Source organism: Falco rusticolus, chromosome 6, assembly GCF_015220075.1.
Source record: "Falco rusticolus isolate bFalRus1 chromosome 6, bFalRus1.pri, whole genome shotgun sequence".
Lineage (NCBI taxonomy): Eukaryota > Metazoa > Chordata > Aves > Falconiformes > Falconidae > Falco > Falco rusticolus.
Window position 1 is genome coordinate 26463137 of NC_051192.1, and position 27853 is coordinate 26490989.

At 45.8% G+C, this 27853-nt stretch overlaps 1 protein-coding gene across 3 annotated transcripts; it reads right to left on the minus strand.

Moving 5' to 3' along the window:
* TRAF3IP2 (TRAF3 interacting protein 2) lies at positions 1-27036 on the minus strand. Of its 3 annotated transcripts, XM_037391316.1 has the most exons (10): positions 26851-27036; positions 19413-19491; positions 18423-19178; positions 15137-15326; positions 12692-12867; positions 11182-11270; positions 9324-9392; positions 6866-6982; positions 5625-5699; positions 1-604 (listed from the first exon to the last, which is right to left on the minus strand). In XM_037391316.1, exons 2-10 carry the CDS (start codon positions 19426-19428, stop codon positions 458-460), a joined length of 1635 nt encoding a protein of 544 aa, XP_037247213.1. In that variant the 5' UTR covers positions 19429-19491; positions 26851-27036; the 3' UTR covers positions 1-457. The 3 variants fall into 3 exon arrangements, with proteins under 3 accessions (XP_037247213.1, XP_037247211.1, XP_037247212.1); XM_037391314.1 differs by lacking the exon at positions 26851-27036 and having other exon boundaries at positions 19413-26348; XM_037391315.1 differs by lacking the exon at positions 26851-27036 and having other exon boundaries at positions 18423-19531.
* Between the last annotated feature and the right edge of the window lie 817 nt (positions 27037-27853).

Consider the following 27853-nt stretch of genomic DNA (forward strand, 5'->3'; position numbering starts at 1 on the left):
TAAGGTTGCCTTACAAAAGGCAAATATATTTAATAGCGTATATACAAGTTAACTGTTCGATAATGCTATACAAGGCAGGAATATCTTTAAAGAAACCCTGAGCAAAAAGAAGGATATAATTTTAATTTTACACTTACTGCAACATTATTTCTGGTATTTGTTTGCTATATCAACTAATAAAGGATTATGTTAAAAAACAGATGTTAAAATAAAACTGGGCATTCTTTCCATTTGCAGCTTATTTAAAAAATCTAGAGAAAAGGGTTCTGCCCCATCAGCTTCAGAAATAGATGTTTGACATGGTAGAGAACAAGCTGAGCCTGAGTTACCCAAGATAACCAATTCCTTTAGCAGAAAGAATGTCTTCTGTCCAAAAGGAGCCATCTGGAAGAGCGTTGGCTTGCTGCCAAGAACAACCCTTTAACAACTGCTTGTCATGCACTTTAAGTAATAATGTTCATAATGGCACAACCTGGAGTGTCGGTAAAGGTCCTACTGGAGGAGCAACGTATTCCTCCTCCCTCAGTAACCGCAAAAGGATGTTCTTCTTATTCTTTGGCCAGTTATAAATGTGAGTGTTTTGCAGCCAGGTAGGCACGTGTTCCTGAAAAACAAGGGAAAAAAAAGTGAAATCCCATAAATCCTCCTGAATCTGTACCAGAACCTGCAGATTCCATCAGACCCTGCCAAGCAAGATTTCATTTTGTCTGTTCTAGGCACTTCCTGTAACAACAAGAAATTTTAACTTGGCTTCAGAATTGTATTTGGGTTCCTAAATAAATGAACTTTGTGTGATCTCACAGCTTGCCTGTCTCTCTCTCTTCTCTGCCATCACGTTGGCTAATTTCACCACTTTTCAAAGGGAGTCTGAGCTCAGTGACAGGCATCTAAAGGCTTATGAAAATAAACACCAAGAAGAGAAGGGAGACATTTCAGTGCCCCTACCAGGGAAAAGCTGGTGAAGGATCCAAACGGCACATTCAACCTCGAGATGAGAATCAGCAGGGAAAGAGCAGAACCCCAGGGCAGCATTTCTCATCCTGGTAGCCTCCTCCCCCCCCTCCCCTTGCACCTTTCTTCACCAAGCGTGGTGTCCTTCGGCCACCTCCTGAGCAGGAGGATGAGGCCGATGCTGAGCTTGAGGACAGGCTAATGCATCTCCAGGCTAGCAGGGTCAAACCTCCACCACTCCTTTACTGTTACAGCACAAGCAAACTAGTAGGCTGCAACAAGGCTTTACCCTCAGTCAGATGCTACTGTCCACACTGTTTCTCCTTCCTCCAGAGGCCAAACCACACTGCTACCCCCTCCTCCATCCAACCCCTCTCCCACCATCCTCAGGGCTATTTAACCACTTGGCAGGAACGATCTACACCTGCACATCGTCCATGTCAATCAACCCACCGCCTCTGAGGCAAGGCCACAGCTGCATGTGATCAGTGCCCATCAACCCACTGCCTGCATTCCTCTACACCTTTTGTCCTGGGAAAGATGCAGCCTTTCAGGGGGGTTGGCTAGTGCCCCTTAACGTAATGAAGCATGGCCCTGGACAGAGACAGCGGGCTGACGGAGAGGAGCCTGCTCAGACCTCATGTTCCCATGTCTCCACAGCCCAGGGAGGTTTCCATACAGACAGCCTAGATGTGTACAGGTGAGGGGCTACTATCGTACCACTAATTAAAGAGGGTCAAAAATTGATCCTTGACCAAAACCAGCTCATGTCCACTGTGGAGATGGAGATTTCTTTTTGGAGAACTGTTGTTCGAGACACCAGAACACTGCCAAAGTGAGACAACAGGTAAGCAACAGCAGGCAAAACATCCAGCACTTGCTCCCTGGCCTTCCTGTTTAGCAGGGCAGTATTTTCCCAGGGTGGCCCCCGTTAGGAGCACCACAGTCCCTGTAAAGCCAGTGGAGCTAGCTCCAAGAGGACAGAGGAAAAAGCTCCTGGCATGAACCACATCTCTGGTGCCTCGCCAGGGGATGCCCTGGCATGGGCAGCACATCCTGCCTGCCAGCAAACAACCTAGCTGCAGTCCAAATCTTTCATTCCCAAGCCTCGTGCCTCTCAAATTGGCTGTCTTTCTCCTTGGCCTGTACAGCTGTAGGAATGAGGCTGCGTCGTTTGCACTGCTCAGGAAGTGGTTTGTGTTAGTTGATGTAAACACTCTGTTAGATCTGTACGATTTATGTATAAAAGAAATGAGGGAAGTCACAGAGGTAGCCTACAGACTCATTAGTGTGACCTCACCTAGGCTTCTGAACAAGTGGCTTGGTGAGTGGCAGAGGTATCTATCAAGCTTGGCCTTTGTGTTTCTCCAGTGGCTGAGAAAGTACAGGCTTTGGTCAACCGTCTCCCCAAAGTGGAGATTTTAAAATGTTGCTCTTCCAGGCGGACACCTCACTACCCAACAAGAGTCAGATCCCACAGTGTTCCCTTTGCTGGCAGCATAAGTAAGAGTTTGCTTCCACCTGCAAGCCTATTTTGATATGGGAATGGATTTTAGTCTTTGTGACCTTTATTCCTTTGACAAAGCTGTTTGAAATTGGCCAAGAGTTTTGAATATTACTGGGAGAAAGATAGATAACTATGTTTGTGTGCATGTGCATACCCTTATTACATAAAATTTGTTTCTTTATTAAATCTTGCTAAGAACTATAGAAGAAAATGCAATGAAATACAGCAAGGGTTTGCCAAACGAGCCCTCTCTCTGTCTTTGATGAGAAACTGCGTTTTTTGGAGGGAGGAAATGCAGCAGACATAGTTGGTCTGGACTTCAGTAAAGCATTTGATACAGGTCCACATGGGAAATCATTAGTTAAGCTTGAAAAGATAGAAATTAGTGTGAGAAATGTATAGTAGAGTAGGTAAGAAACCAGCAAGTGGGGATATAATGAGAGAGGCACTATAGATCGAGAGACAAGCTCTGTGCCTTTCTTCCCGAAGTGCTCCTACAGCCAATTTCATTTAATATCCTCCATAATGAACTCAGTGCAAAAAGCACCTGCACGCTAATCAGCTCTGGCAATAATTTTATCTTGAGGGAGGTGTAGTAGGGATAAAGGGGTAAATATAGCTGCTATTTTGATCCAGAAGGAGAACAGAGAAAATGAGGGGAGGGGGCTTTTCCTTGCCACGTGACACTGGCTGTCATTGCAGGTGGGAGTAATGGAAAAATGGTTACTGCCCTTTTAGGTTTTTTTTATTTGGCTGTGTATCTGTAAGCCAAGAGGAAATTCTCTCTGTGCCACAGAGAGAGTATTTCATAAATCTGAGGACCAAACTGGTAGGAAGAGGGCAGAGCTTATCAGTGCAGAGGGCAGCGCTGTGCGTTCAGGGCTCTGTTAGTGGAGCGTGGCTTGAGCTCTCCTGGCTTCCCTGGCACTGACCCTGCCCACCTCACCCTCTGCTCTGCCAGAGGGAGCCTCCAGCATGGGGCAATCACAGCTTAATGCTTTGGGCATCCAGAGACCACAGCAGGAGGACACATTTCTGTGGACTGGCTGGATGCAAACCTTGAACCAGCAAGACCCGGGTTCCCTTTAGCAGTGTACAAGGGGAAGCTGGAAATGCCACCTTAACTGTGTGTTGTGCTTTTTCCCCTCATTATTCAATTTCCTAATGAACACTCTTTGGATCACACAGATTCCTTCCTGTTGGAGGTCAACTAACTTTCACATACCAGCAGTGCTTTATGATGCGATTCATATCAGATTAACTCATCTAATAGCGACACCCCCAGATGAAACCTTCCAGACCTTGCTTTCCTGCTTTTTTCCCCTGCCAGCTACAGCAGTACTGGAACATGTAAAGGACAGTATAAAAAAGACAAAATGAAAGTAATTTGCCTGCTAACATCATCCAATTGTACATATATGTGGCATTTTTCAGACACCTCTCTTCCTGTGACTGCCCACAGACTTCATTACCACAACTTATTCAGGCTCTGGTGCTCTCCTTCCACCCATGATAGCCTCAGTTACATTATCAGTAACTAGTCAGATGAAGGTAGATGATGTATCAAAGAAATGTATGGAGAAAAAGAGCAAAGCTTAATGGCAATAGAAAATGCTGATCTGCATGGTTTAGATGAGGAAGGCACCTCAAAAAACTGAAGGGTGATGTGGACTGCAGAGGATGGGCAGGAAGGCTGCTGGGGGCCTGATGCTTTGACAGGAGCAGCTGAATAAACCAACCCTGGAAATTCCTTATAGATGACTGTCTGAGAAAAATGCTGCTATATGCTAGTTAGTCTTCTGATACATAAAGTTCAGCCAAAATTAACTTAAGTTTATTGTTCTGACTCAAAGCCCAAAGGCAGCTCTAGTGCCTCCTGGGCCACTTCTCTCTGCAACCCTTCAGGTGCCAGACGGCTGCAGGCTGTATAGTCTGTTCGCGCAGCAGGCACCCAAGGAGCCCCCGAGGTTAGGAGCAGTCCTGCTCCTTCCCCCAGATCAAGCTGCAAGGACTGACTCAAAATGCTGACCAGTTCCCTGCCTTTGGTCTGCCCAATTCCCACCAGTGCCGTCTCCCAGCTTTTCACACTTAAGGCAACTACCAGACAGATCGTTCAGGAAGCGAGCTGAATGACATGAAATACCAGAGGTACCACTCATTCCAAAGGACCTTACGTATTTTACAAACCCGGGGGCATATTTTCCAATTTCTGAGTTTATATTAACTTGGTGCCTAAATAAAGAACCTCGTTACACTAAAATCCAGAAGCGCAGAGGGACCTCACAGCCCTACAACCATTGACAGCATTGTTTAAATTTTGATTCACGTTCCAAAATTTGGGCACCCAAGGAAATGTACAGACTCTTCCCATACTTTTCCAAAATGCAGCTGTACTAGGGGTAACATGACAGCTCCCAACAGTGCACACAGCATTTAGCGGTGAAAAGTGGATGTGATTACAATACATCCATTCTACATTTGGGGAAGAACGTGATTTCTCAACTATAACAGAAGCCTTTTAATTTTTCTGGCCTTGTGGAAATCCAAGAGATTCTCTCAGAGTGAGGAAGAAGAGATGGGAATCTGTTGCATTACTTATTCTCAAATGAATCTTCAAAGCCAATAAGGAGGGCAGATGAAATTGCAAGTCCTAAAAAACCTTACAGTTTGTCTTTGATTGGCCCATCAAAGTTCAAGCAATGGCCTAGTACTTTAGTATTTATTATCCTCTTTATTTTTATATTCTCAACCCACCCTCTTCCAGATCCTCACTTCATATCAGTCATAAATCTCTCCCATCTCACTCATCGGCATTACATCTGGACAGAATTATAAAAGGGTTAATCTAAAAAGCATGCTTGCTGCATAAATTGTCTCTCTCCATTTAAATTCTTTCAATGCTCAAGACAATTTGAGATTTAGTTGTACGTTCACCATCAGAAATACATTTCTGCACTGATTTATATTGTGGATGAAAAGTTTTTTATTTGTATATACCTAAACCTATAAACTTTTAATGTGAAATGTAGGTTTGGAATATTACTGGTGGGATATTAAGAACCAAGAAATTGAGGGTTTAGGTTTTAAGATTTCATCTGGTGCATTGTGATCAAAATAGTATGTGCTTAATCGTTGCGAGAAGTATATATAGGTATTTGTATGTTACCTTTTTGGCATTTGGAAAAAGCACAGGGATGAATCTGAAGTTCATACTTCCTTGTTGTATAAACTCAATCTGCATCTAGAAAAGAACACATTGCCAGGTTTATTGTAACGACACATTGATTTTTCCTTGCATGCATCTGAATCCTATGTGTAAAAGCATTTGCTGCTTACTTCAACTGCTCTTCTGTTACGTGATTTGATCTATTGCTGCTGGACTTGGTATCGTTTTGTTTGGCCCCTTTATCTGTTTCTTCATTACTACAGAAGGGATACAGGAAAGATCTGTCAACATTTCTTGAGCATTTAGTGTGAAGTAATTGTGGGTTTAGCTGCAGTTGCAATCCCAGGAAACCCATCCAGAACCAATGAAGCTTGACTTGACCAAGGGCCCTGTTCAGTCTCCAGCAGGGTGAAAGATTTCAGCCAGAGGCCAGGTCTGTCTCCAAGCTAGGACCTAGGCCAGCCTGTTCCCCATGTCCTAGCTCCGTGTCTGAGCTGGGACTCAGCCTGTCCCCTGTGTCCCTAGACACAGGCATCCCGGGGGTGGTAAGAACATCAAAGTACTGCTGTTGGGGACGGCTTCAGAGAAATTTGACTGCAGGATCAAACTGGGGAATCAGATGGATCGTAGGGTAAGAAAGGCAGCAAACTGCGATCTGAGGGAGAAAGGATGAGTTTCACAGCTCTGTGGGCTCTTCTGGCCTAGATGCCCATCCTGTGACAGACTGCAGGGATATGTACCTGTGACCCCCACCGGTCCCCCGCCACCCTGCACCCCCGAGGAGCCCGCCCCTGCAGCTCTGGCCTTCTCTTTGCAATTCCACCTTTCAGTCACCTTTACTGCTGCCTGAAAAAAGACCCCAGTCAGACGATGGCTGAAGTGATAGGGGCTGTTTTTAGGGAGGAAGGTCAGGCACTGTTAGATAAGACTGTGCTCAGGGCTACACAACAGGGCAACAAGGGCTCAAGAAGGCGAAGGAGGGGAAAAAACATTGAACAATAAAGAATATGGAGAAATAAGATGAGCATGTTTAATAGGATTTTTCTTTCTTGAACCTCTTAGCAGATGTTAATGAGCATACGGAGCTGATGAGAGGGAGGATTAATGAATTCCAAAGGGGGGTGTTTAACTACGGGGATTAGGGAAAACAAAGCAAAGAACCTGCCATTTGGAGACAGATTTGTCTTTTGAGAAGAAGAGACACTGTCTTTGTAAAACAGCAAATGCATGTCCTTGCTTACCATCCTGTGGATGTATTTAGTATGTAAGCCGTGTTCATCCCTGTCCAGCTGGGATTCAGCCCCTTCCACATCCTGTTTGTATTTTGGACTGATTGCTATGATTATCATCACCGTCTTCTGTTAGGAAGAAAAGCACTTTTATGAAATCGGGAAACGCAGCGTGTTTGGTAGAGGCAGATCGGAAATCTGCCAGTTTGTGTTTTAAGTGATCTTTATGTTCTTGGCAAACACGAGAGGATCTCATTCATTCTGGCAGGAAATACAGGAGAACTCGTACACTCGTTCTCCTCATTATTTCTCGAGATCTCATAATATAGAAAACCTAAATGTCAAGAGATGTATTAGCAGCTACCAGTTTACAGTTGGAATCCCTGTAATAAAAAGCTACTTTTTATCAGTGTAGAGTGTCTATGTACATACACAGAAAAGTTTTATCTTCAAATTCAGACCTAAATGTTTTGCAACAGCTTATGTAAAAGTGCATCTATTTAACCATCTATGGCTTTTTTTGCATAAAGCCATTAAAGGCAGTTGCCTATGGAAGCTACATCTAGGGCTTTTGGCAACAGAAATGACAACTTTTCTTGCTCATCTTGGTGGCAAAGTGTGTGGACAGGTGACTGTGCAGAAAGGTGGGCTGTCGCGGATAGCCTGGGCAGATTAGGGGTACCTAGCAGCTCTGTGCCAGCTTGGTGCAGTGGGCCAAAGGCAATGCTCCTGGCCTTGCTGGGACAGCTGGGACCCTGCCTATGAGCTGTTTAATCCCAGGCCCCCACTGAGCTCAGGTTTCCACAGAGGGACCATCCTTCATATCTGGGAAACGTCCCTCCTCCTTAATGGTGGGCCAGTGAAGAGGCTCAGCAGCTAAAAACCTCCTACTTGTGTTTACCTAGGGCCTGTCTTTCATCCCCACCACGTTAGGCTGCATAAGGCTTCCAAGTCTGTGGCTCACAGTCAGCCTGGCACCTAATTAACTTCTTCCTTCTGCGCTATATCAAGGCAATTTTTCCCACCACAAGGTCAGATATGGTTAGAAGCCATTATCTCTTACACTGACTCAACATACTCCAGAATTACTTTTGCTTGTGCCTGACGTGCATGTAAGCACTTACAGATGTTGAGAGTTTGCAGACACATGCCCAGCTGCAGACATCCCCTGCTTATGTCCAAGCAGTCCCTTCTTCCTCACATGTGTAAGGGTTCTGAAGTTAGAAACTGCTTCTACGGTCCATGGAGTCCATGGAGAAAAACAAACATTTCTGGAGCGAGCAGTCGGAGAAGGATCCTCATACGGAGACAGGGAATTGCTCTCTGCACATACTGGTCTCCCCTACTGACTGTGCGGGAGTCTCAAAGGAGATCTACCATGTATTTTAGGTGATAATGATGTTCTCGGCAAAAGCAAATTCACCCTGGCTTCTAGTTTCAGTACCTCCATTACACATGGTAAGCCCAAGCCTAATTTGTCCTGACGGCAGCCCCAAAAAGCACGATTGCATTGCCACAGCAGAGGCCCCAAGCTGGCTCTGCATGCAGTAGTACCATGACTGCGTATTAGTGCGCTTAAGCTAAGGTGTCCTGCTGGACGCCTTCAGGAAACCCGTGTAGTGCTGTCTCAGATGGCTGAGCTTCCTTGTTCAGCTTGGGGAGAGCCCACCATTTTATCATCCTATTCCCAAACCATGGAGATCTGCCTAGAGTGAGTCAGAGGCCCAGTGGCTACCCAGCAAGGCATGAATCAAAGGAAGCAAACCCATGATGGAATGTGTTGAGTGACAGAATCACCAGTTTGTGTCCAGCTGTGCTGGTATAATGAGACCACTTGGCTTGATCCTAAAAGAGATGTGCACTCACTGCTCAGCTGAACTTCAGAGGAAGTTTTTGCTGTGGGGGACTGCACTGGCAGCAACATAAATCTCTGTTTTACTGCTTACATAGAAACAAAGTGATGAGAGGAAATCTATCATTCGACTAACAGAACACCACTTTCCAGTTTACATATAGGATGGTTTACCCAGAAGAACCCTCCACTGTTTTGGATAGCAATGTAAAAACTACAGGTGAGAAGCAGAATGAACTTAGCCACTGCTATGCAACCTGGGCTGAAATACAGATAACATTTTAACCAAGCATAGCTAAAAAACACTAGTTAAAAATTAGACGGAGGAACTTGTCCAATGACAGCTTGAGGCTGATTGTAACAGCCAGCATTGGAATTTGGCAGGAATGTCAGGATTAGCACTTCATTTCTTAGAGAAAGAGCTCTGGGACCCTAAGATACAGCAGTCACTGAGATTCGCCTATGCTCTCCCTGCAAGGCTTCTGCCATTTCTGTAGGGGCAGGGAAGACGATAGCAGGGTCTTGTATTTTGATTCTGCTCCTGTTGCTATCAGAATATTTCACTCGTTTTCCTCAGGTCACCTCTGCCATGAACAAGGTTAAATTGCCTTTACATACATCACCTAGGTAGCGCTCCATCCACTTAATGATGTCAATACCTCGTACCGTGTCCTCAAATATATCAATCTGCAAGAGAATGAAAGTCTGTGGTGAGCATCCTTTCACCTTTCCTCCCCATTTGGTGTCACTGAAAACGTGCCTGCTCTCTTCCCAAGTTTCTAACAACATGCATGCCTAATGCCCTTAGGAAAGGAACGTGTACATACACAACTTCTCCCCTTTCCCTGCGGTCCAGAGCTGAGCTGGACAGGCACCCCAGGCAGGTGGAGGGGGGCTGCTGCAAGCACACTGCTGGGCTCCTGCTCAGCCAGCCATTCGACTAGTCACCTTGCCCTGCCAGCTCCCAACTCCCAGGGTTTTTTTGCTCAATGGAACAAGGAGCAACCACTGACAGTGAGATATACGATGTTTACAAAATGCCTTTTTTGCCACTCTAAACACTTAATGAAGGTGGATGGCTGCCCACCTCTTTACGGCTGCAAATGTCCACTGTTGTCTGGCTGCAAAATATACTAAGTGTCAAGTTTTAGCTTCATATTGAACTAAATTTTCAGGGTGTGTGGTGGGAAGTCAGCCAGGTCACTGATCCTGGATGCAGTAACCCAGACTTCAGTGACAGCAGACAGGTGGAGCACCTCGTAAGACTGAATCTGACAATCTGACCCACACCCCTCACTTCCCTGAACGCTCGTAAGCCCAGAAACTGGCAATCAATGACTGTGATCAATGGAGTAAGTATTAACTTCTCCAGGCTTTTGATAGAAGAGTCATGTTCTGCTCTCCGGTCTTTCCCTGCCCCCCCCCCCCCCCTTTTTGAAAGTAGAGAATATATTTGCTTCCTTACTTTGGGGCCACTTTGCTATATTTATTATTCTGCAGGAGGCTCCAAGAACTGCCCATCCAGCAAAAGTGCTATTAATGAGCCTTCTACTCTGCACCTCTATGGCGCCCAGGACTTTCTTATGAATTTGTCATAGTACAGAACTGCTGCAGAGAAGTATAATTGCAGTCTCTGGAAAAAATCTTTGATTCGTGAAAATAAATAAGCATGTGCAAAGCCCCCCACTGAGTCTCATTCAGTTTAATGATAACCACTTGCTTAAATGCTTTCCTGAATTGAAGCCAAAGAGTGAAGGTTGAGGGGTCAGATAGCATATGCACTTGAAATAAGAAAATATGAATCAAGATTTTGATGAACACCGAATCCTACAGCCTCTGTGGATGGTTCCCTTAAAGAAGGCCGTTATGATGAAGCAAACTCAGGAGAAGTTAAATGAAAATCTAGATGGCTTATGAGATTAGACAGTAGGACACAGACCTTTTCAGACCAGTGGTTTTAGAATCCCTTTTAAAAGTGTAACAAAGTAAATGAAACCATGAGATGGGCTGTTTCATTAAGCTGTGTGAAATACACTGACTTTAGATCATTTTTTAGCAGAAAGGTATTCACATCTGAAGAACCAAAGCTGGGATGGGATGAACATGAAATTTGACCTTTTTTAATATTGACATTACAGATCAAATATGAGACAATGTTAATGGAATAGCTCACAAAAGCTCATACTATTGCCCTTCTGGTATCTAGCGTCACTAAATGAAGTTTTCCAGGGTCATTATTAAAACTCATTTGAAAGCATAAAATTCAGTTAAAATACAAGCAAATGAAAAGGGAAATCATTTAAGTTACACCTTTTAAAGCCAAGGCTAGTTCATTCTGTTTGTATCTTTTTCAGCCTACAAAATGTGATGAAAAACAGAAAAACATTTAAATGGACTGTGTATCGCCTCTGCTTTTTGAAAAATGTTCTCTTTTCACCCCTGGTTGAAAGTAATTTTCTCCGGAAGGAATACTTACAGCAGTTTGAAATCCGTTTACAAGCAGGAAGTTCACAAATTTCATAACCTCCACCGCTGTGTCCACCGAGTAAGTTATAAAGACCTTGCCTAGGAGGGAGAGTCCACATGAATATGCGATGCATTGAAATACACCATTTGGAGGGTGAGACTTTCAGAGCCTTCCTCTTCCCTGCACTGCGGGCTCTGCCTACCTACACCCCTTCAAATTGTTTATGAAACAGATGAGAGTTAGCACAGTGGCTTGGTGTTGAACTCAACAGAAACCTTGCTCTTGATTTAAGCTCCTACTGCCTTGCTGCTGGCCAGTGCCCCTGTGGAAGCCGCAGAGGGTAACATCACCCTGCTGCTCACCCTGCCCTGCTGCCAGAGCTGCTCCTTCCCCAGCCCTTTGGCACACAAAGAGGTCGGGCCCTCACCCAGAGCTCGTGCCACCTGCAACCATCACAGCTTTCCCCCAGCCCTCACTGATCTGACTGCGAGCTGGAGGAGCCCTTACGCGTGCCAGACTGCCTCACCTTATAGCAGCATTAACCTCCTGTTCAGGCAGGATGGCTGGCTGATGACCGCAATGTCTTCAGCTGTCCTTGCCATCATGGAAGGAGTGTTCTTACTAACTAAACAATCATGGACTTGCAGGTCAGGGTAAACCAGCTGGCTAATCTAACGCAGCTCTGTGTGTATCACGAATGTCACAATTTTATCCAGTCATTTCTGTATCTAGGACGCAGTAACTGATAAAGTAGGGTCTATCCAAGAGCGGTATCTGGTGTCATAACTCACTCCTACAGGCCAGCGAGATGCAACTCTCTGGATTTGAAAGGTGATATGCAAAATGAAAATAAAAAGGAAAAATCAAAACCTCAGGAGAGATGTGGAGGGTTCTTAGCAATGGTAGCCAGTAGTTCTTACCTGCTAGCCAGCACGGCATTAAGAAGGAAGCCAGTTTTCTGAAACCTGACTTTCCCGTAAGAGTTAAAGGGTGAAGGTGTTTCAGGGGCTGGTGGCAGGGGAAGCACCTCAGCCAGTGTCTGTGCTGCCCTCGGCCCTCAGTGTGGGCTCCTGGCCCAAAGCCCTCTCCCCTCACCAGGTCAGGGAGAAACTGAGGTCAAGACTCAACATATTTGTCTGGTTTGGGACAGGCAGAAACACTTTATCCCCAAGGCTTTGTTTGTTATTAGTCTTTTACTGTAAGCTTCAGTGCCTCCTGCCTCAAAGGGACATCCTGTTTAGCAAGAAGTCATGAAAGCAATCTAAACGGTATTTGTTTTTTGTAAACAAAATAACAAGCAATTAATGACAATTATGTTTTCAGGATTCAAGGGGATTCTATCCCACCAAACACAAATGCTCACACCCTACAGATGTGATGACACTCAGTATTTTCTTTTCTTGTTGTCTTTGTGTCTTAGTGTTGTTCCCCCTGCCTTCTGCCCCCTGGAGCTTTCCCACCTAAAGCTGTCAGGCCGCGCTGTAAAATCTTGCACAGAACAAATTTGCTAACCACTTACGCAACTCCTCCGGCAAATTGCTGGTTCTCAGAGTTCCCTTGGCTGCAGGGTTACTGAGAGGTCTTGGGATGGCAGCTGGACATGGAAAATTGTCAGAAGGGCAACAGCATGCTTCATCCTGGCCACATGCCTTGGGGGGAAGCTGACCATTAGGTAGCTGGTTGTATAGCTGGTTTCTACAAAGAAATGCAAATGAGGATTTAAAAAAAATATTTCTTTTCAGGCAAAATTCAGATTTTTTTTTTCTTTTAATAACACATTAAGAACTTTATCTGCGTACTAGCTGGGAAAAGTTCTTGTAGAAATGCTTGGTTCTGCATCTCTAGTTATTACATGATCTTTTGAATGGATACCTTGGTGACAGTCTACACAAGAAGCAGTTTATTGCAGAAGCAACATTAGCTACAGGAAGTAAACGTACTTCATAGCTGAAAGCTGTTCAGTTGGCAATTAGCAGAAGCAAAGGCTGTTTCTATGCAAGAAATAATGCTGTCTGTGGATGTTGTTACGCATGTACGGAAGCAGCGTGGCACTTGGGAACCTCCTCCCATTATCTAAACAATGCTTCATAGCACCTCAGATCCTCCCAGGATGTCCTGTGCAGCACAAGAGGCACAGCAGAAGGTGGGGACTGGGAAAAATGAGGGTACAAGGGCACTCCACCTCCAGCTCTGGCACAGCTGGAGCGTCTCCAGTTTTGGACAAAACTCAGTGTTTTACTAAAGGGAACAAAGTTATTTTCTTGACCAGCAACAGAAGACCTAACGAGGGTTTCTCATGTCAGGGATCTCTTCTCCAGACCTGCATTAACCTTGCCTAACATCTTCTCCATTACAACAAACAGTGAGAAAGGGATGATTTTAGGAAGCTTAGCAGTTCTTGTCCTACTACACTTTGGCTTCACAGTTTAAGTTAATAGAAAGGGGAATCTCACAGAGATTTTTACATGAGGTGTGCTTCAAATCCGCTGGGTTGAATCTGTTGGATGAGTGTTAGGTTTCTCTGAGAGCTTTTTCCCACAGAGCAGTGATGTTTAGTCAATCAAGCCCACTCTCTTTTTTTTCTTTGCCTTCCTTAAATGAATGATGACAGGCTGGTCACAGCATGTTTTCTGTTGTCACATTAAGATTTGGTTTATTCATTTTGGTACAGATGGTTTTTGTTACAAAATACTCTATAGGCAAATATTACCAACATATAACTGCCGTTCCTGGAATCAGCATGCAAACACCAGCTATGCAGCCGCAGGACAGACCTCGCATATTCTGATTTCTTCTAGCAGAAGAAAGTACTGAGAAAAGCAACACGTACCTCACTGACAGCCACAAAAGGCTACCCTGTGGCTAATTCACACATCTTTCCAAAACTTCACCTTATCTAACAGATGCGCCAAAAATTAGGAGTTTGTTTTAAAATTTTACTACTGCAGAGGATACCCACTATTCCTCAGTAATTTTTACAATTTCATACAAACTTTTCAGTGCAATTATCTCTGCTGCAGGTACTGCCTTATCTTGCTGTCACTTTTCTGTCACAGCCCCTAACTTTTCAGAGGCCAGAGCAGTGCGATACTTCAGTCGTCCACCCTCTTTTGCCCGCCTATTCTCCCAGTTTTCTGCCAAGACCATGGCACGCAAGCAGACATTTTCAAACACGGATGCCTGTAAGTTTAGAACCTCTAAAAGTATTGCAGCACAAATAAAACCAGTCTGATTTCAAATGTCCTTAATACCTGAAGTTTCAATTTGGCTTCAGGTAGCTGAGCCTGGAGAAAACTCCGCATGGATAGTATTTTCCATCTGTTAATGACATATTTACAAGGAGGGAGATATAAGGCCTAGTAAATTAATATTTGAAGACCTGTCAAAAAGCCCTGGATGAAACGTGGCTAGACATGTGGTATTTTATTACTACATGAAAAATCATAGAAAAGGCTGCAAACTGCAATGTAAAAATGTATCGGCAATGGACAAGATTTTCTCCCTTTTTCTCTGCACTACAGAAGAGATAAGAAGGAAATTGCTGGAAGCCAATGACAGAGGCGTCCCAGGCTGGTACAGCGTGAAGCTGAAGACTGCAGTGAGCCGCCGAATTGACCTCTGCTCTCCAGCAGGAGAGCTCTAAGGTTTCAACTGAGATATTTTTCAGCCCTCATCCCTTTAACCTTCAAGCATTTGTCTTCCTTAATGTCTACATTTCAGGCTGCGCTGTAACAACATATCAGGTATCCCGCTTTGAAGTTCTCTAGGGTAAGGTCAGGCCCCTGTTGGGTGTAAAATAGCAAAAAAAGAAAACTACCGAGCGTCTGGCATGTACCCTTGCAGCCTGGGCATGCTAACATTACAAGGCTTCAGAACGATTGGTTGAAAGCCCATAACATCAGATTAGAGGAGTTTCCACTGCACACAACCCACCCCCCACCCCCACCCCACAAGGCGTACTTACGGGAATCGAGGAGGACCAGGGGAGGAGCACGTCCTCTGGGGTGGTCGGTCTCCAGTGCCCTTGGGAGCACGAAGGTTTGAGTAATTTGGGATGACTTGCTGGGCCGGGCGGATAACTCTCATGCAAGGTCCAGGAACAGGAGGAAGTGGTTGCGATGTATGTGCAAAATGTTGGTACGGAGCTCTGCCATCTGGGAGGGTGAGAAAATAAAGGCAGCAACTCTAATCTCAGCCAATACATTTTTGCCTCAGTTTGTGTTTATTCCTTTCCAGGCACGTCCTCTTTCATGTCTCAGGAAACTGAGCAGTTTGGAGGCACTTGCAGGTATCTCGGTCTGAAAGACGCCAGATTAAGGAATGTTTTACAGTCTGAAGTTTCGTATTTCCCATTCACATATGGCAAGGTTCAGATCCCTGCTCTGGGCTGGGCTGTTGGGACAACTGACAGTTAAACATTCAGGGCTGCTTTGTCCCTGCACTTACCATGCCTCAGTGTTTTTTGGTCGGGATTTTTTTTTTAAATTTATTTTTGGCAATAACTTGGGAAAATGAATCATCCCAACGTTCTCATGAAAGCAGATGCAAAATCCTGGAACAAACCGGTTTGCAACACTAAGGCTAAACAGACTGTGATTATTGTAAATGAAAAGAGAAAAAATAATCTCTTGGTTTGTTACTTCACCCTGTATGAATTTTCTGCCTAAGTGACCTTTTAAGGCTATGCTGCTGCTCCTGTTGCCATCCAGGAGGCTGCAGGCGAAGCCCAAAGTGACAATTTTGCTCAAGTAATTCTGAAAAGCCTTACTGTTGGCCACGCACACATAATGCTGCTTAATAACTAGCATACAGTGGAACTGTTGGCATAACTGAAAGAGAAAGCAATGTAAGCTGTTTGTTTCCCAAACGGGGAAAACTAATTTTTGTGTGTGTGTGTGTGTGTGTCTCTCTCTCTCTCTTTCTGCTTGCAGTTTTCATTAGGCAACAGCTCTGCGCACTTTCAAGCTTCTGTGCGCAGATCAAAGTCCAGCCTGGCAGGGCTTATTAGTGCTGCATGATTATGGTGTTATGAGCTGGCTCTGAAAGCTGCAGTACTCAAGCTCTCTTTCCCCCCCCCTCCCCTCCCCAAACTGTTTTTTTAAATCCTTTTAGTGATTTTGGGGTCATGCTTTCCTTTTCCTAGCAGCCATGAGGACTACAGTTTTTTAAAGGGTAGGAGGAAAAAAAAAAGAAAGAAAATAAAGCTTTGATGAAATAGACCAAATCCAGGAGCCAATATTTTAATAAAAAAACACCAGCTCCACAACTGCAAAGAGATTCCTGATGGAATTTTGAGCCGGCAATGCTGTATTTATTGAGATTGTTTTAGGAGATTTTCCTGCTCCTTCTTTTAACTATTTGCAACAGGACAGGGTGAAAGAGGCTGGGAGAACAAAATTGAAAGTAAATACGATCTTCTCATGGGTTCCTCATGACCAGATTTAGGGAAGGTGGCAGGGGTCTGGGAGATTCAGTTTGGTTTACAGGTTTTTAGGCCAACGTTTCACCAACTTCCTTTGGATCTCCCTGATAATACAGTGTTTTAGTGGATGCAACCACTGCCATTCAGAAGCATGGTGTGGCCAAGTGTGCATGCCTGCACACACCAACAGCTCTCACATATAAAAATCTAATGGTCCCTGGGCACATAGCATCGTTGGGAGGATTTCTTTGACTTCAGAAGCAGACACATAGCAGGTGTCCAGAGCCAGCTTAAAGCCTACGGGCACAATTGCTGTTCCCCAGGAGAGGCCTGTTGCAACACATGAACTGCAAAGCTTTGTTGTGGGTTGCCACTGCCCAACAATTATCTGAAACGCAAGGAGCTGTCAGTAGGTGATTTACACCGTACTGAGCATGCGAGAAACAGGAGCACAGTTGCCAGCTTCTTGGTCCTGACCAAATCTGCTCCAGCCAACTGAGTTTATTTTATTCTTTTTGCCCTCTGGATATGGTTGAAACAGTAGTGATTTTTCTAAAGAAAGCTCTTCAGAGTTCCAGCTTTAAAACAAAAAGGCCTCATTCAGCGAATGTCCTGCTTCTCACGATGCCCACGTGCGGAGGAGGTAAATGGAGGAAAATAGTGAGGGGTGTTGTGCAACCAGCTCTTTGTCTGCTTAAAGCTGAACTGAAAGGAGAAGGTATGAAAAGAAAAGCAGAGGATGTTTTGCAAATGTTCAGCTGTAGACACTGACAGAAGTCCGTCTGTAGCCCCTTCTCCCTTCCCAAGATCAGAGGTGAAAACAGAGGCTCTGATACCCTCGCTGTTTCATATACCAAATTGTAGCACATGGCTGGAATGACAAAACTCCTTAAATAGATTCAATATAAATGCTGTGGAGTCAACAGAAGGTTAAAAAAGAAAGGGTTATCAGAACAGGCGTAGAGCTTTTTATTACAAAGCCAGCCCAAAATGGGCTGGGGTCTCATGAGTCTAATGTAATATAAATTATATTAAAACAATGATATTGCTGTTGAATGTTCAAAGCTCACTTTATAACAGATAAAAATCTCAGACACTGAAAAGGAATACTAATTAATAGCAGGCTGTAAACTGCGTCGTAGTCTCCAAGAGCCAAAACACCCATATTGACAGAGTCACATCAGTGCTCCGTGATACAATCACCAGCAGCCGAGAGGGCTCCATTTTAAGTAATGAGCTTTCGTTTCAGCTGACAAGAGAAAAAAATGAAGATGATGGATGTCATGCTCTTTTCACGTAGAAATAACACACATGGGTGAGTTTGGTCATAACGCTAGGAGATACTATCTACAGACATCAAGGGTAACCTCCCATCCTGATTCTGGCAGAAAAATCTCAACTTTGGGGATCCAAGTGGGAGCAAGGAAATCTATGAAAGCAACAGGAATTAAGCCAGTATAGGATGCTGCTGAATGACTGATGCAAGGAGGAAGGAAATGACTAGAATATGAAATAACAGCAGGGAGAATGCTGTGTATGCTGAGCGTGACCGACAAAGGCTAGTTTCTAGGAAAAATCATTAGCCTTCATTTGAGGAGTAACTGTGACCTCTTTAACTTTTTATCTGGCTCGGAGGTTCTGCATCAGGGAGTCCAGCCACATAACCCAACAATCTGGAAACACAAAGTGGACCGCAAATAGATGTTTACAAAGGTTAACAATTGCATGTCAAGCATTGCCATTAAGTACAGTAGGAAAACACCTGTCTGGTGAATGATGGCTGTGATACACCCGAACAACCTCTCGTGGGGTGGGTGGTACTACTCACGTGGTCCCTGGGGGTACTGCTCTGCTGGGCAACGATGCCCAAAGCAGCCATGGGCTTGCGAGGAGGTGTTGGGATGGGGCAAGTGCTGGCACATCGGGCACTGCTGATGCTCAGCTGCAAAAAACTCTCTGGAGATCAGCGGTCCTGGGAGGTCCTGGGGGTTCAGCATGGACACCAGTGGCAAGGGGGGTTCCAGGTGCTTGATACCCATGACATCTTGTGACTGGGAGTTGTACCCTGTGTCGACAGTTCCCAGCTCTGCTGGAGGTCTGTTTCCTGAGGGTTGCTGTGACCGTGAACTCCCTTGGCTGCTCTCCTCCAGTGAGTCCTTGGGAGCATCAGACAAGCTCTGCTCTGATTTACTGGAGTTGTGCCCAGTGTCAGCTGAAAGCTGTGATCTTGGCTGCATGCCTGGTTTGTCCTTAGCTACAAGATGCATCTTTGAGGGAACCACTCCAGCTATTGATTCACCGGGGGAACAGAAGCGTCCGTCTCCACCAGGATCGGTATATTTTGACCACAAGCTGCTGTCCGGCTCCACAGATGGTGCTGACTGATGATGTGCTGGTACGCTGCAGAGGCGTGGTGCATCGGCCACAGGCTGAGGTGTTTGAACAGCACACAGTCTCTGGGACTCCTTGTCCTCCACGTCTTCTCCAGAAGGCTGCAAAGCCTCTTCCAAGACATGTTCAGGAAATGGGGACCACGGCATAGATTCATCCACTTCGACGGGTATGCTTCGACCCACAGAAGTGCCTGAAAAGAAGAAACACTGTAGACGGACAGCCATACAGACAAATGCTTGTTGTCAGTCATCACTCAATGACTGTGAGCTGGAATACTGAAGAGCATTATGTATTCTTTATATTTTTATGTTTTTGGAAAAGAGAGGCAGAAAACAGCAAGAAATATCTGGCTGAATTTTGGCAAGGCAAGAAAGTAGAGGGTTAGCTGGAGTGTAACTAGCACAGAGTTCTACTTTGGACTAACCTGACACAGAGGCCATTTCCAAGTTTTGTAGAAAACGAGAGTCACCTGCCTTACTGCAAGGCCAGGATTTTCCAGCAAACTGAAAAACAAGAGAAAGGACTCTTGTGAACATGGTACAGTTTCACACAGGCAATAATCCTAAAATAACTCTATTTCAGACACTGGAAAAGAAATACCAGTTAAAGAGTTCTGGAAATCTCATTGTGCAAAACAGATGCTTTTATGGGATTTTTGGAACTTACTGTTCCTGCTGAGGCTGGAGGGGGGAAAAGCACACAGACACTCTCAGTGATAATTTCTGCACCTGTAAAAAGAGCAGGCTGTTTAGGTCTGGAGGTTTGGCTCGGGCATATTCCAGGTGATACAATCACTTGCAATTATTTTACTCTGGACCTTCTAATAATAGCTTCACACTGATGCCTTGCATCTAAACTTCACCACACACTTAGCTGAGTAATTTCAACTCCAAAGCTTGTTTCCAAGTGTTGATGCTTATTTTATCAAACCACTTATCCAGCCTATTATCACATGGTTGTTGTTATTTCAGATTATTGAAAATTAAAAGACAATTTAGAGATGTTAGTTACTGTTTGGATTTTTTTGCCTTCCTTTGGAACTGGATTGGGCCCAAACAACAAAATTATCACTTCTCTTTGGGGGTGCTATCAGTATATCTGGTCCAGCCAAGCGATCCCTGATGATGAACGCCTCTGCTCCACCTTCACTCAGAGGGACAGCAGCGGCGATGGGTCAATGCTGAGTGGGCTTCAGGACGTGCAGCCCTCTTATACAGGGGTGCAGATTAGCTTGCTCCCAGCAACTTCTATCTGTCACCATGGAGCACAGAGAAACAAGCTTGGTGCTCATCATTTCCCCATCTATCACACTGGGGAAGCTAAAATCCCAAGTATGAGAGTTACCAGAGAGGAATGGACTAAGCACTCAAGCAATGAGAGTGACAATAGTTGGCAACAGAATCTGGCTTGAAAGGCTGGTAAAGAAAGTCAAAATCACAACATGTTTGAAGCATTTTTAGCGATCCAAGGATTTGTCCCAACTTTGGTCACAGTAGCTTGAACAGAAAGGTTAAATGAAGAACTTATTCAAATGACCACAGTACTAAAAACAGTTGAACAAGATCAGAGAGAGGTATAAGGCAGTGTCCCAACCTTTACCCTGGCTCCCACGGTGGTTCTGTAAAAGCAAATGGTGTGCCCTGTGATACAGGGCAAGAGTGAGGCTTTACATTCAAGCTGATCAGATCAAATGGCATGTACTTCCCCCTGGAAGTACCTCTGCCATAGAAAGTTCTGGGTGTAACATTTGCTGGGAAGTAGGATAAAAACGGTGCTTTGCTGCTGGGCTACAATGTAAGTATTACTCCTCTGTGTAACTCGAAATCCATCTAGACAGAAGATTTACCATATATTCATACATAGCCTATGTCACAGTAAGCACATCCACAGGGAGAGTTGTCCTGGGATAATTACAGTGGGATAATTACGCTGGTAAATTTTCCCATGTAGGCAAGTCCTTAGAGCAGCTATTAGTTGCACCAGCACAGTGAACACGCTGCTGCTCTGACAACTGCAGCCCCCTGCGTGACAGCGCTGGGTCTGATGCCAAACCAGCTCCTTCCCATACAAGCACCCAGGCTTGAAATCCTGACGGTCAGCTCAGCACCATCACACATCTCTCCCTCTGGTTTGCATCCGTTTCCTCTGCACCACATCACTAACTGGCCCTGCTTGCCGAGTCACGGTTCTCTGACAGTCAAAACTGATGTGATGGGAAAGGGAAAACCTCCAACTCTCATAATCAGCACAGGACCGTGACAGGGACTTGTGTTGCACTGTCCTGTGCAGCAGTGTCAAAATGTCCTTTACCTAGGACCTTTGGTCAGGTGGCAGTTTAAACGTTGATAGTCCTGTGGTGGTGACTCATCAGGACAGTAAAGCGCCAAGTCAGATTTACATGAATCAGGGTGTAAAGCTGCCGAGTGGTCCCTTGCCAGACTTAAGAGAAGCACCTGTGAAGGTTAGGTGTCAAACTCCCTGCAAGACATCTGCCTTCTGCTCATCTCAACAGCTTTGTAAACCTGACCCTTGGATCACTGGGCCTCAAAGGGCCTGCTCAGACATGCTTCAACTTGTGTGTATCTGTGCAATTGCTTGTAAGCTGAATGACACACTTGAGCAGCACAAATCACATTGCAAACTCTTTACTCCACCCACCAAGCATCTCCAGTGGAGTGGTTCCTTGTGCAAAATTCACCCTGGTGTTCACAAAGCACAAGCTCAGCTGCGGGTACCGGGGTACAGCTCCACCTCTTCAGCTATGTGCATTGTCTGAGCATCCCTCCCACTAGATGTAATCCTTAGCAAACATCCAAATGTGGCTTTTCACAAATTTGTGACATCTCATACACTAAGATGCTTCTTTGATGGTGTCTGAAGTAGCCAGATCAAAATGCTAGAAACCACTTTGAATTCAGATTGTCTATATCCAACAGCCTTTGGTTTAGTGCCTTGACAAGAAGAACAGATTTCTGTGGAGAAATCAAGAACTCAGTCCAGAGCTTGGTGAAGTAAATAGGAATCTATTGACTTCAGTAGGTTTTGGATTGGGTGTCAGATGGGATTGAAAAGTTACTACTTACTAAAGTTTTTGGTCTTTTTTTTTAGTTCCATTGCTAACATCTGGCTATCTGAAACGGATCATGCACAGACTGTGTGAACCTAAAGGCACAACATGGGCAGAAAAAATTCAGATTTGTTTTCTTCAAGTTTGCTATTTACTCTGCCTTTTGGAGGAGGGACATTAAGACTCCATTAAACTGTACTGCGAATGATGAGCTACCAAACTCTTCAAATGGCTTACTTCAGAATAGTTTAAAATTGTCTTTCCTATTAGTTTAGATGCCAGAAAGGATAAATGCTTCTCTCTCTCAAATCAACTTAGTATTTAAATGACAGCCTTATTTTGTTCCTGTGTAACATGAGCTAAACATTATGAAAATTACTCCAAATATCTAAGTAAAAATATTTTAGTCAGACAGAAGAGACACCTGATTCCACCACTTGTGTTTTTACCTGCAAAAGCTTCTAGTTTTTTAAAATATGTTTTTGCTTAGACCCTGCTGAAGGATAGCAGAGCAGTGCAAGCGGAGCTTTGATACCCACACACAGCCCCTGCTCCCACAGGGCCGAAGTAGGAGGCACCCAGGGGCTGAGGGCTTTGGTGTTAAAACAGACACATCATTAAAAAGGAGGAAAAGTGACTTCATCCTCCTCCCTCAGTAGCTCTGGCTGGAGAGAGAAACTGTTACAACAGCAGAGCTCTGTCTATAGAGATGGCCCCAAGGATAAATTAAACCCAGGACACACCGAACACTTTTTGAGCAATGCTGGCAATGGTATGTGGATGGGAATTCCCAAGAGAAATCCCCACGATGCTGGAAATCACACAGATGATTCAGAAACATCCTCCTCCAACAGCAGTGCTTCAGGATGTTGCTTCTGCTCTGCTGAAGATCCTTGGCTTTTGGAAGAAGACCCAACACTGACTCCATTATCCCGGTATTTTATGTTGCTTTGTTCTGCGGAGTTTCATTATGTTTCCTTTGACTTTTCCAGTTAGCTTATCCTGCAAGTGTAGTTATGCATAGGACAGAAAAATCACTTGCTTAGATCTCCCGTATCGAAGAATTAGGGCAAAGGAATGCTTCAGCATATCGAAATACCCTCAGAGCCTTGTAGCCTGATCCCTTTTCTGGCACGGAGACAGCTGGAGAGCGTAGATCGTGCCCAATCTTACTTCCAAAGACACTGCAGCTTCAAGTCAGATCATGATATTGCCAGAAAGCTTTGAGAATTTAATATCCCCCCTGCACCTATGACTATGCAGGAGATTACTGATAACCAGCTGGAGCTGTTGCACATATTCCTGCTTGTAATAAAGTGAAGAGGCCCTTTCTAAAGGGACAGAGTAACCAGGCCTGGACTGCTCTCACAAAAGTTGAGGGAGCTCTATAAACCACCCTTTCTCCTTCTCTTCCTTCCCCTGCTAATATACCCAGTTCTGCAACGTGCATTAATTTAGCAAATAACCTTCCTGGGTGGGTGCTCAGTGACCCAAGCTCCTGGCAAGAAACCACATCTGAGTTCCCTTGAGGCACTTTCTACACCTGGTGACGTTCTTCCACTGCTCCCGCCAGAGAGCCAGGAGGGATACTGCCCAGCCCTCCTGCTCACGGCTGGCTGCTGCTGGCAATGGTCACCCCTGGGAAGCTGCAGGGAGAGCATAAACGACGGGGAATAAATTCTTCTGCAGGTTGGTAGAGATGGGCCTGAGCACCCAAGTTTGAATCAAGGCCTAAACTAAAAAACATCCAACAGAGGCAAGGGGCTGGCCAGGGAGAGGCAGGGTGTTGGGCTCAGGCTCATCTGTGCAGTTTTCTTGCAGCTGATTGCAAAATCCATCAGGTATTTCATCTGTTTCCCAGCACAAAGACTTGTCAGGATGCGCTGTCCCAAAACACCCACTAACCATCTATATCTGCTTTTGATTAGAAAACTTCTGTCGTGAAGAAACAGAAGAGACACTCTGCAACACAAGCACAGCTGCGCTCCTCGTCACTTCTGGGGAGGGGAAAATATGTTTGCTCTTTTAATCAAGTTACATTTGTCTGCATTGTTAAAAAAGAAAATATTAGACTGAGAAATAAACCTCACCTTCCTTGGTACACAACACACAGGGGAAGGGTTTTTTATTTATCAGTCATCGCATTTCTGAAATGGTATGGGTATAGATTAAGGCAAAGCTGAGATCATAAGGAGAGGGGACGGACAGGAATTTCTTGATTTCCAAATAATTCCTATGTACTTCGGCTGAATATTTTAAGCTCCCTGGTGCTGCTGATACCAATCTGCAGGGTGGGAGTTAAGTGGATGCAGAATTTGCAAGCTGCCATGAGGATGCACACGTTGAGATTGCAACAAATGATGTTGCCATGGGGTCAGATAAGCATAGGTGTGTAAGTACACTTGTCTTAAGTGCAGCTTTCTCTGCAAAAACACTAGACACAACTTTCCTCAAAAAAAACCCAGAGACAAATCCTTTTAGGAAGAGCAAGTGCAAATGTGGGAACTGTTTTGGGTCTATAACCTAAATAAACACAGTGAAGGAAATCCAAGCTCCAGAGTTTCACACTTCACCATAAAGAATTTTGGCTGCTGTCATCACGGACGCTTACCCTCTGCCCTGGATACCCTCCACAGTGAAGACTAAGGCAATGTGTCACGTTCCTAGCCCAGATTTTAAGCCCTCTAGGACAAGTAACGTTTATTTTTATGACTTCTGGAAGAAGTATAAAAAGAGCATGAAAACAACAATCCTCTTCCACACTGACTATAAGGTTGCTCTTGCATATTTTCTGCAGCCACGGCATGAAAGTCTACATACATACTCATGTATAGGAAAGAAGAGGAGAATATACTTCCAACCCTCCCTGCATGGCAAATACCACCTTCCCTTTTGCAGCACTAACGTTTCACTGGGTAATCCATGGTGCAAAGGCCAGTATAGACCTGATATTTTTTTGCCTCTTTAGTGTAGACTTTGATATGCATGTAATAGGAATGCTAGGCAATAAGTAATAAGAAACTAGAAGTGCCACACCCTCAAGCCGGATCCAGACAGGCATCTCATATACAGGCAACATTCCCTGCTAGTTGTCTAATATTTGTGAAATATGCAAATGTCTGCAATGATCTCAGGTATCCTTAAAAATACTTTTTCCAGAAATTACTTCCTACCCATTTCTGATGATGATAAAACTCCCATAGGCACTGAGTAACTGCCAAACTGGGATGTCCCATGGCCCCGGGACACCTAAAAATCCTGGCACAAAATAGTGGCTAGCTGAGCGGGGTTGATGGGGGGACCACCCCAAGAGGCATAAATCTCCCCAGCCTGCTTTCGCTTTGTGCCTTATGTTGGAGCCTCTGGTTCCTAATAAGGGAGACCCTCCAGTATTTCGTGGAGCTGACGTATCCCTTGTCCCTAACTGCTCTCCCTGCTCCACAGCGTGAAGGCTGTGGGGTGCATGGGTGGTGGGAGGGCATGGGGACGCCTGGGGAACCTGACTCATCTCCCTCAGCTGGCATGAGAACAGCCTAGCTCGCTTGCTTTCATGAAATGTGCAGAAATGTGTACCCTCTGCCAAATTTCAAAAGCCACTGCTGGGAGTGGAGGGCACTGACAGACACAAACACCATAATTGCACATGCCTTGTTTCCCGCCTTAGAAAGACAAAAAGAAAATGCAACCCCATAAAAAAAAACAAAAAGAAACAAAACAGCAGCAGGCTTAAGACACTGCCAGTGCTCAGCAAGAGCAAACCTGACCTCAGAGGCTGACAGCATCGCAGGCAGCAGCACAACCTGCAGATGCTCGCCGGCACCTGGTGGCACTGGCAAACTGTTGCCAGGGCACCTGCCACCTGTGCCCCGTGCACCCCTGCCTCCAGTGTCACCTACTGTGGGGCTCACAGCCCTGTCCAATGGTGGCAGGTCACCAATGCCTGCCCGAGACCACACGGATGCAGCCAGGAGAGGCCTTGAGCATACCCAGGGCTTGCAAGAAATGGGAATTTCTGGACTGGTGGTCACCGGTGGCAGCTGAGGATCAGTAAGCCCAGATTTGCCGTTCCCATTGCCCAGCCGGTGCTAGGGCTACAAAACCCAGATCCTGAGACAGTTACTGTGTGAAATGGGAGAGGGTTCTATATGGTTGATTGTACCCTAATTAAAAAGAAATACTACTAGCTTGCCCCCACTCTTTCCATACCAATGCCATGGAGGACAGTGCAAAAGGGATCTACGATCTTGTTTTCTTCATGCTTTCCAGCCACCTCTCATGAGGTCTGCGGACCGGAGGGCAGCCGGAGAGGAGAGGAGGGGCGAGGGGAGGAGGGGGGAGGGGAGAAGAGGAGAGGGGAGAAGAGGTGAGGGGAGAAGAGGAGGGAAGAGCAGAGAAGAGGAGCAGAGCCAAGCCCTTGGCTAACAAAGCGCCTTGAGCTTGCACAGCCATGCAGGGCGGGAGCGGGAGCAGGCCTGGCTCCGGGCATTGCCAGGCAGCTACGCAAATAGGCAGGACAGCATTTCGACACCAGGCGTGTCCATTCCCACTGTTCACCCCAGAGCCCTCCAGATTTTTAAAAAAACAACAAACAAACAAACAAACAACAAAACTGCAGTGAAATGGCTGAAACATGTTGTAACCGTCTGTGAAAGTCAGGCTATCATTACATGAGAGAGGGGGAGAAAGCGAGAGAATTTGAGGGGGGGAAAAAAACCAAACCACTGAGAGCCAGAAGTGGGTCAACAGCTAATCGCGGACAGGGCCCGAGAAAGGCAGCACCTCTGACACTTCTTACCTTGTGGCCGAGGGAGGCTTATGCTGCGCCGGCCGAGGAAAGCAGGAGGGCTGCCGTGCCTCGGCGCGCCCAGCCGCTCTGGCGTGCCCGGCTCTCCTTCCCCAGCCAGCCGGCGGGCGGGGGCTGTTTTCCCTTCCTTTTACGACACCCTCCCTGCCTCTCCCAGGTAAGCGGCAGAACTGGCTCTGCAGCAGGAAGTGGAAGAGGGACGGCACGGCACGGCTCGGCTCGGCACGGCTCGGCACGGCACGGCACGGCTCGGCTCGGCACGGCAGGGCACGGCACGGCACGGCTCGGCACGGCACGGCACGGCACGGCACGGCACGGCACGGCACGGCTCGGCTCGGCGGCGGCGTGAGAGCCTCCGTGGGGGAGTGACACTTCGAAGCTTAAAACTCTGGAAGTGCCTGCGTGCGGGTCGGTCCCTCCGTGCAGGCAGCCTGTAAACAGCTGCAGGGGACGCCCGGTGTGATCCCTAAATGGTGCGCCTCGCCGGGAAATGCATCCTTTGCTTTTAGTCCTCGGTCGCTTACCGTCAGTGCCAAATGTTAAACCAACTGTGATTCAGACTACTGAAGACAATCACATGATGTGTGTAAGAACTATGTAAAGAACAAAAAAAAAAAGGATTCCTCGTTTGGGTTTTCTTTTAGGTTGAACTTCTAGACACATCCAAGTTTCTCTCTACGCCCTCAAGGAACAGAAACTTGCTTTTCCTACAGGCTGAAACCCTTACGTATTCGCACAGCTCCTGAAAGCTGAGTAATGCCAGAGCTGATGGCCCAGCATGGTGGGGTTCGAAGAGCCCCAATAAAGCCGCGCTGGCTGCTTCATCAGCACTGTGCTGGGCTCCACCGCAGCAGCCCCGGGTGCACCCACGGGATGCAGCTGCTCGTCCCAGCCTACATTGCTTTCCCGACCCCCCACTCGGTGCGTCTCCCTGCCAAGAAGCTCTTCCTGAGCTTTAGCCTACATTTTCTTAGTTTAACCCTAGGAGGAGTCT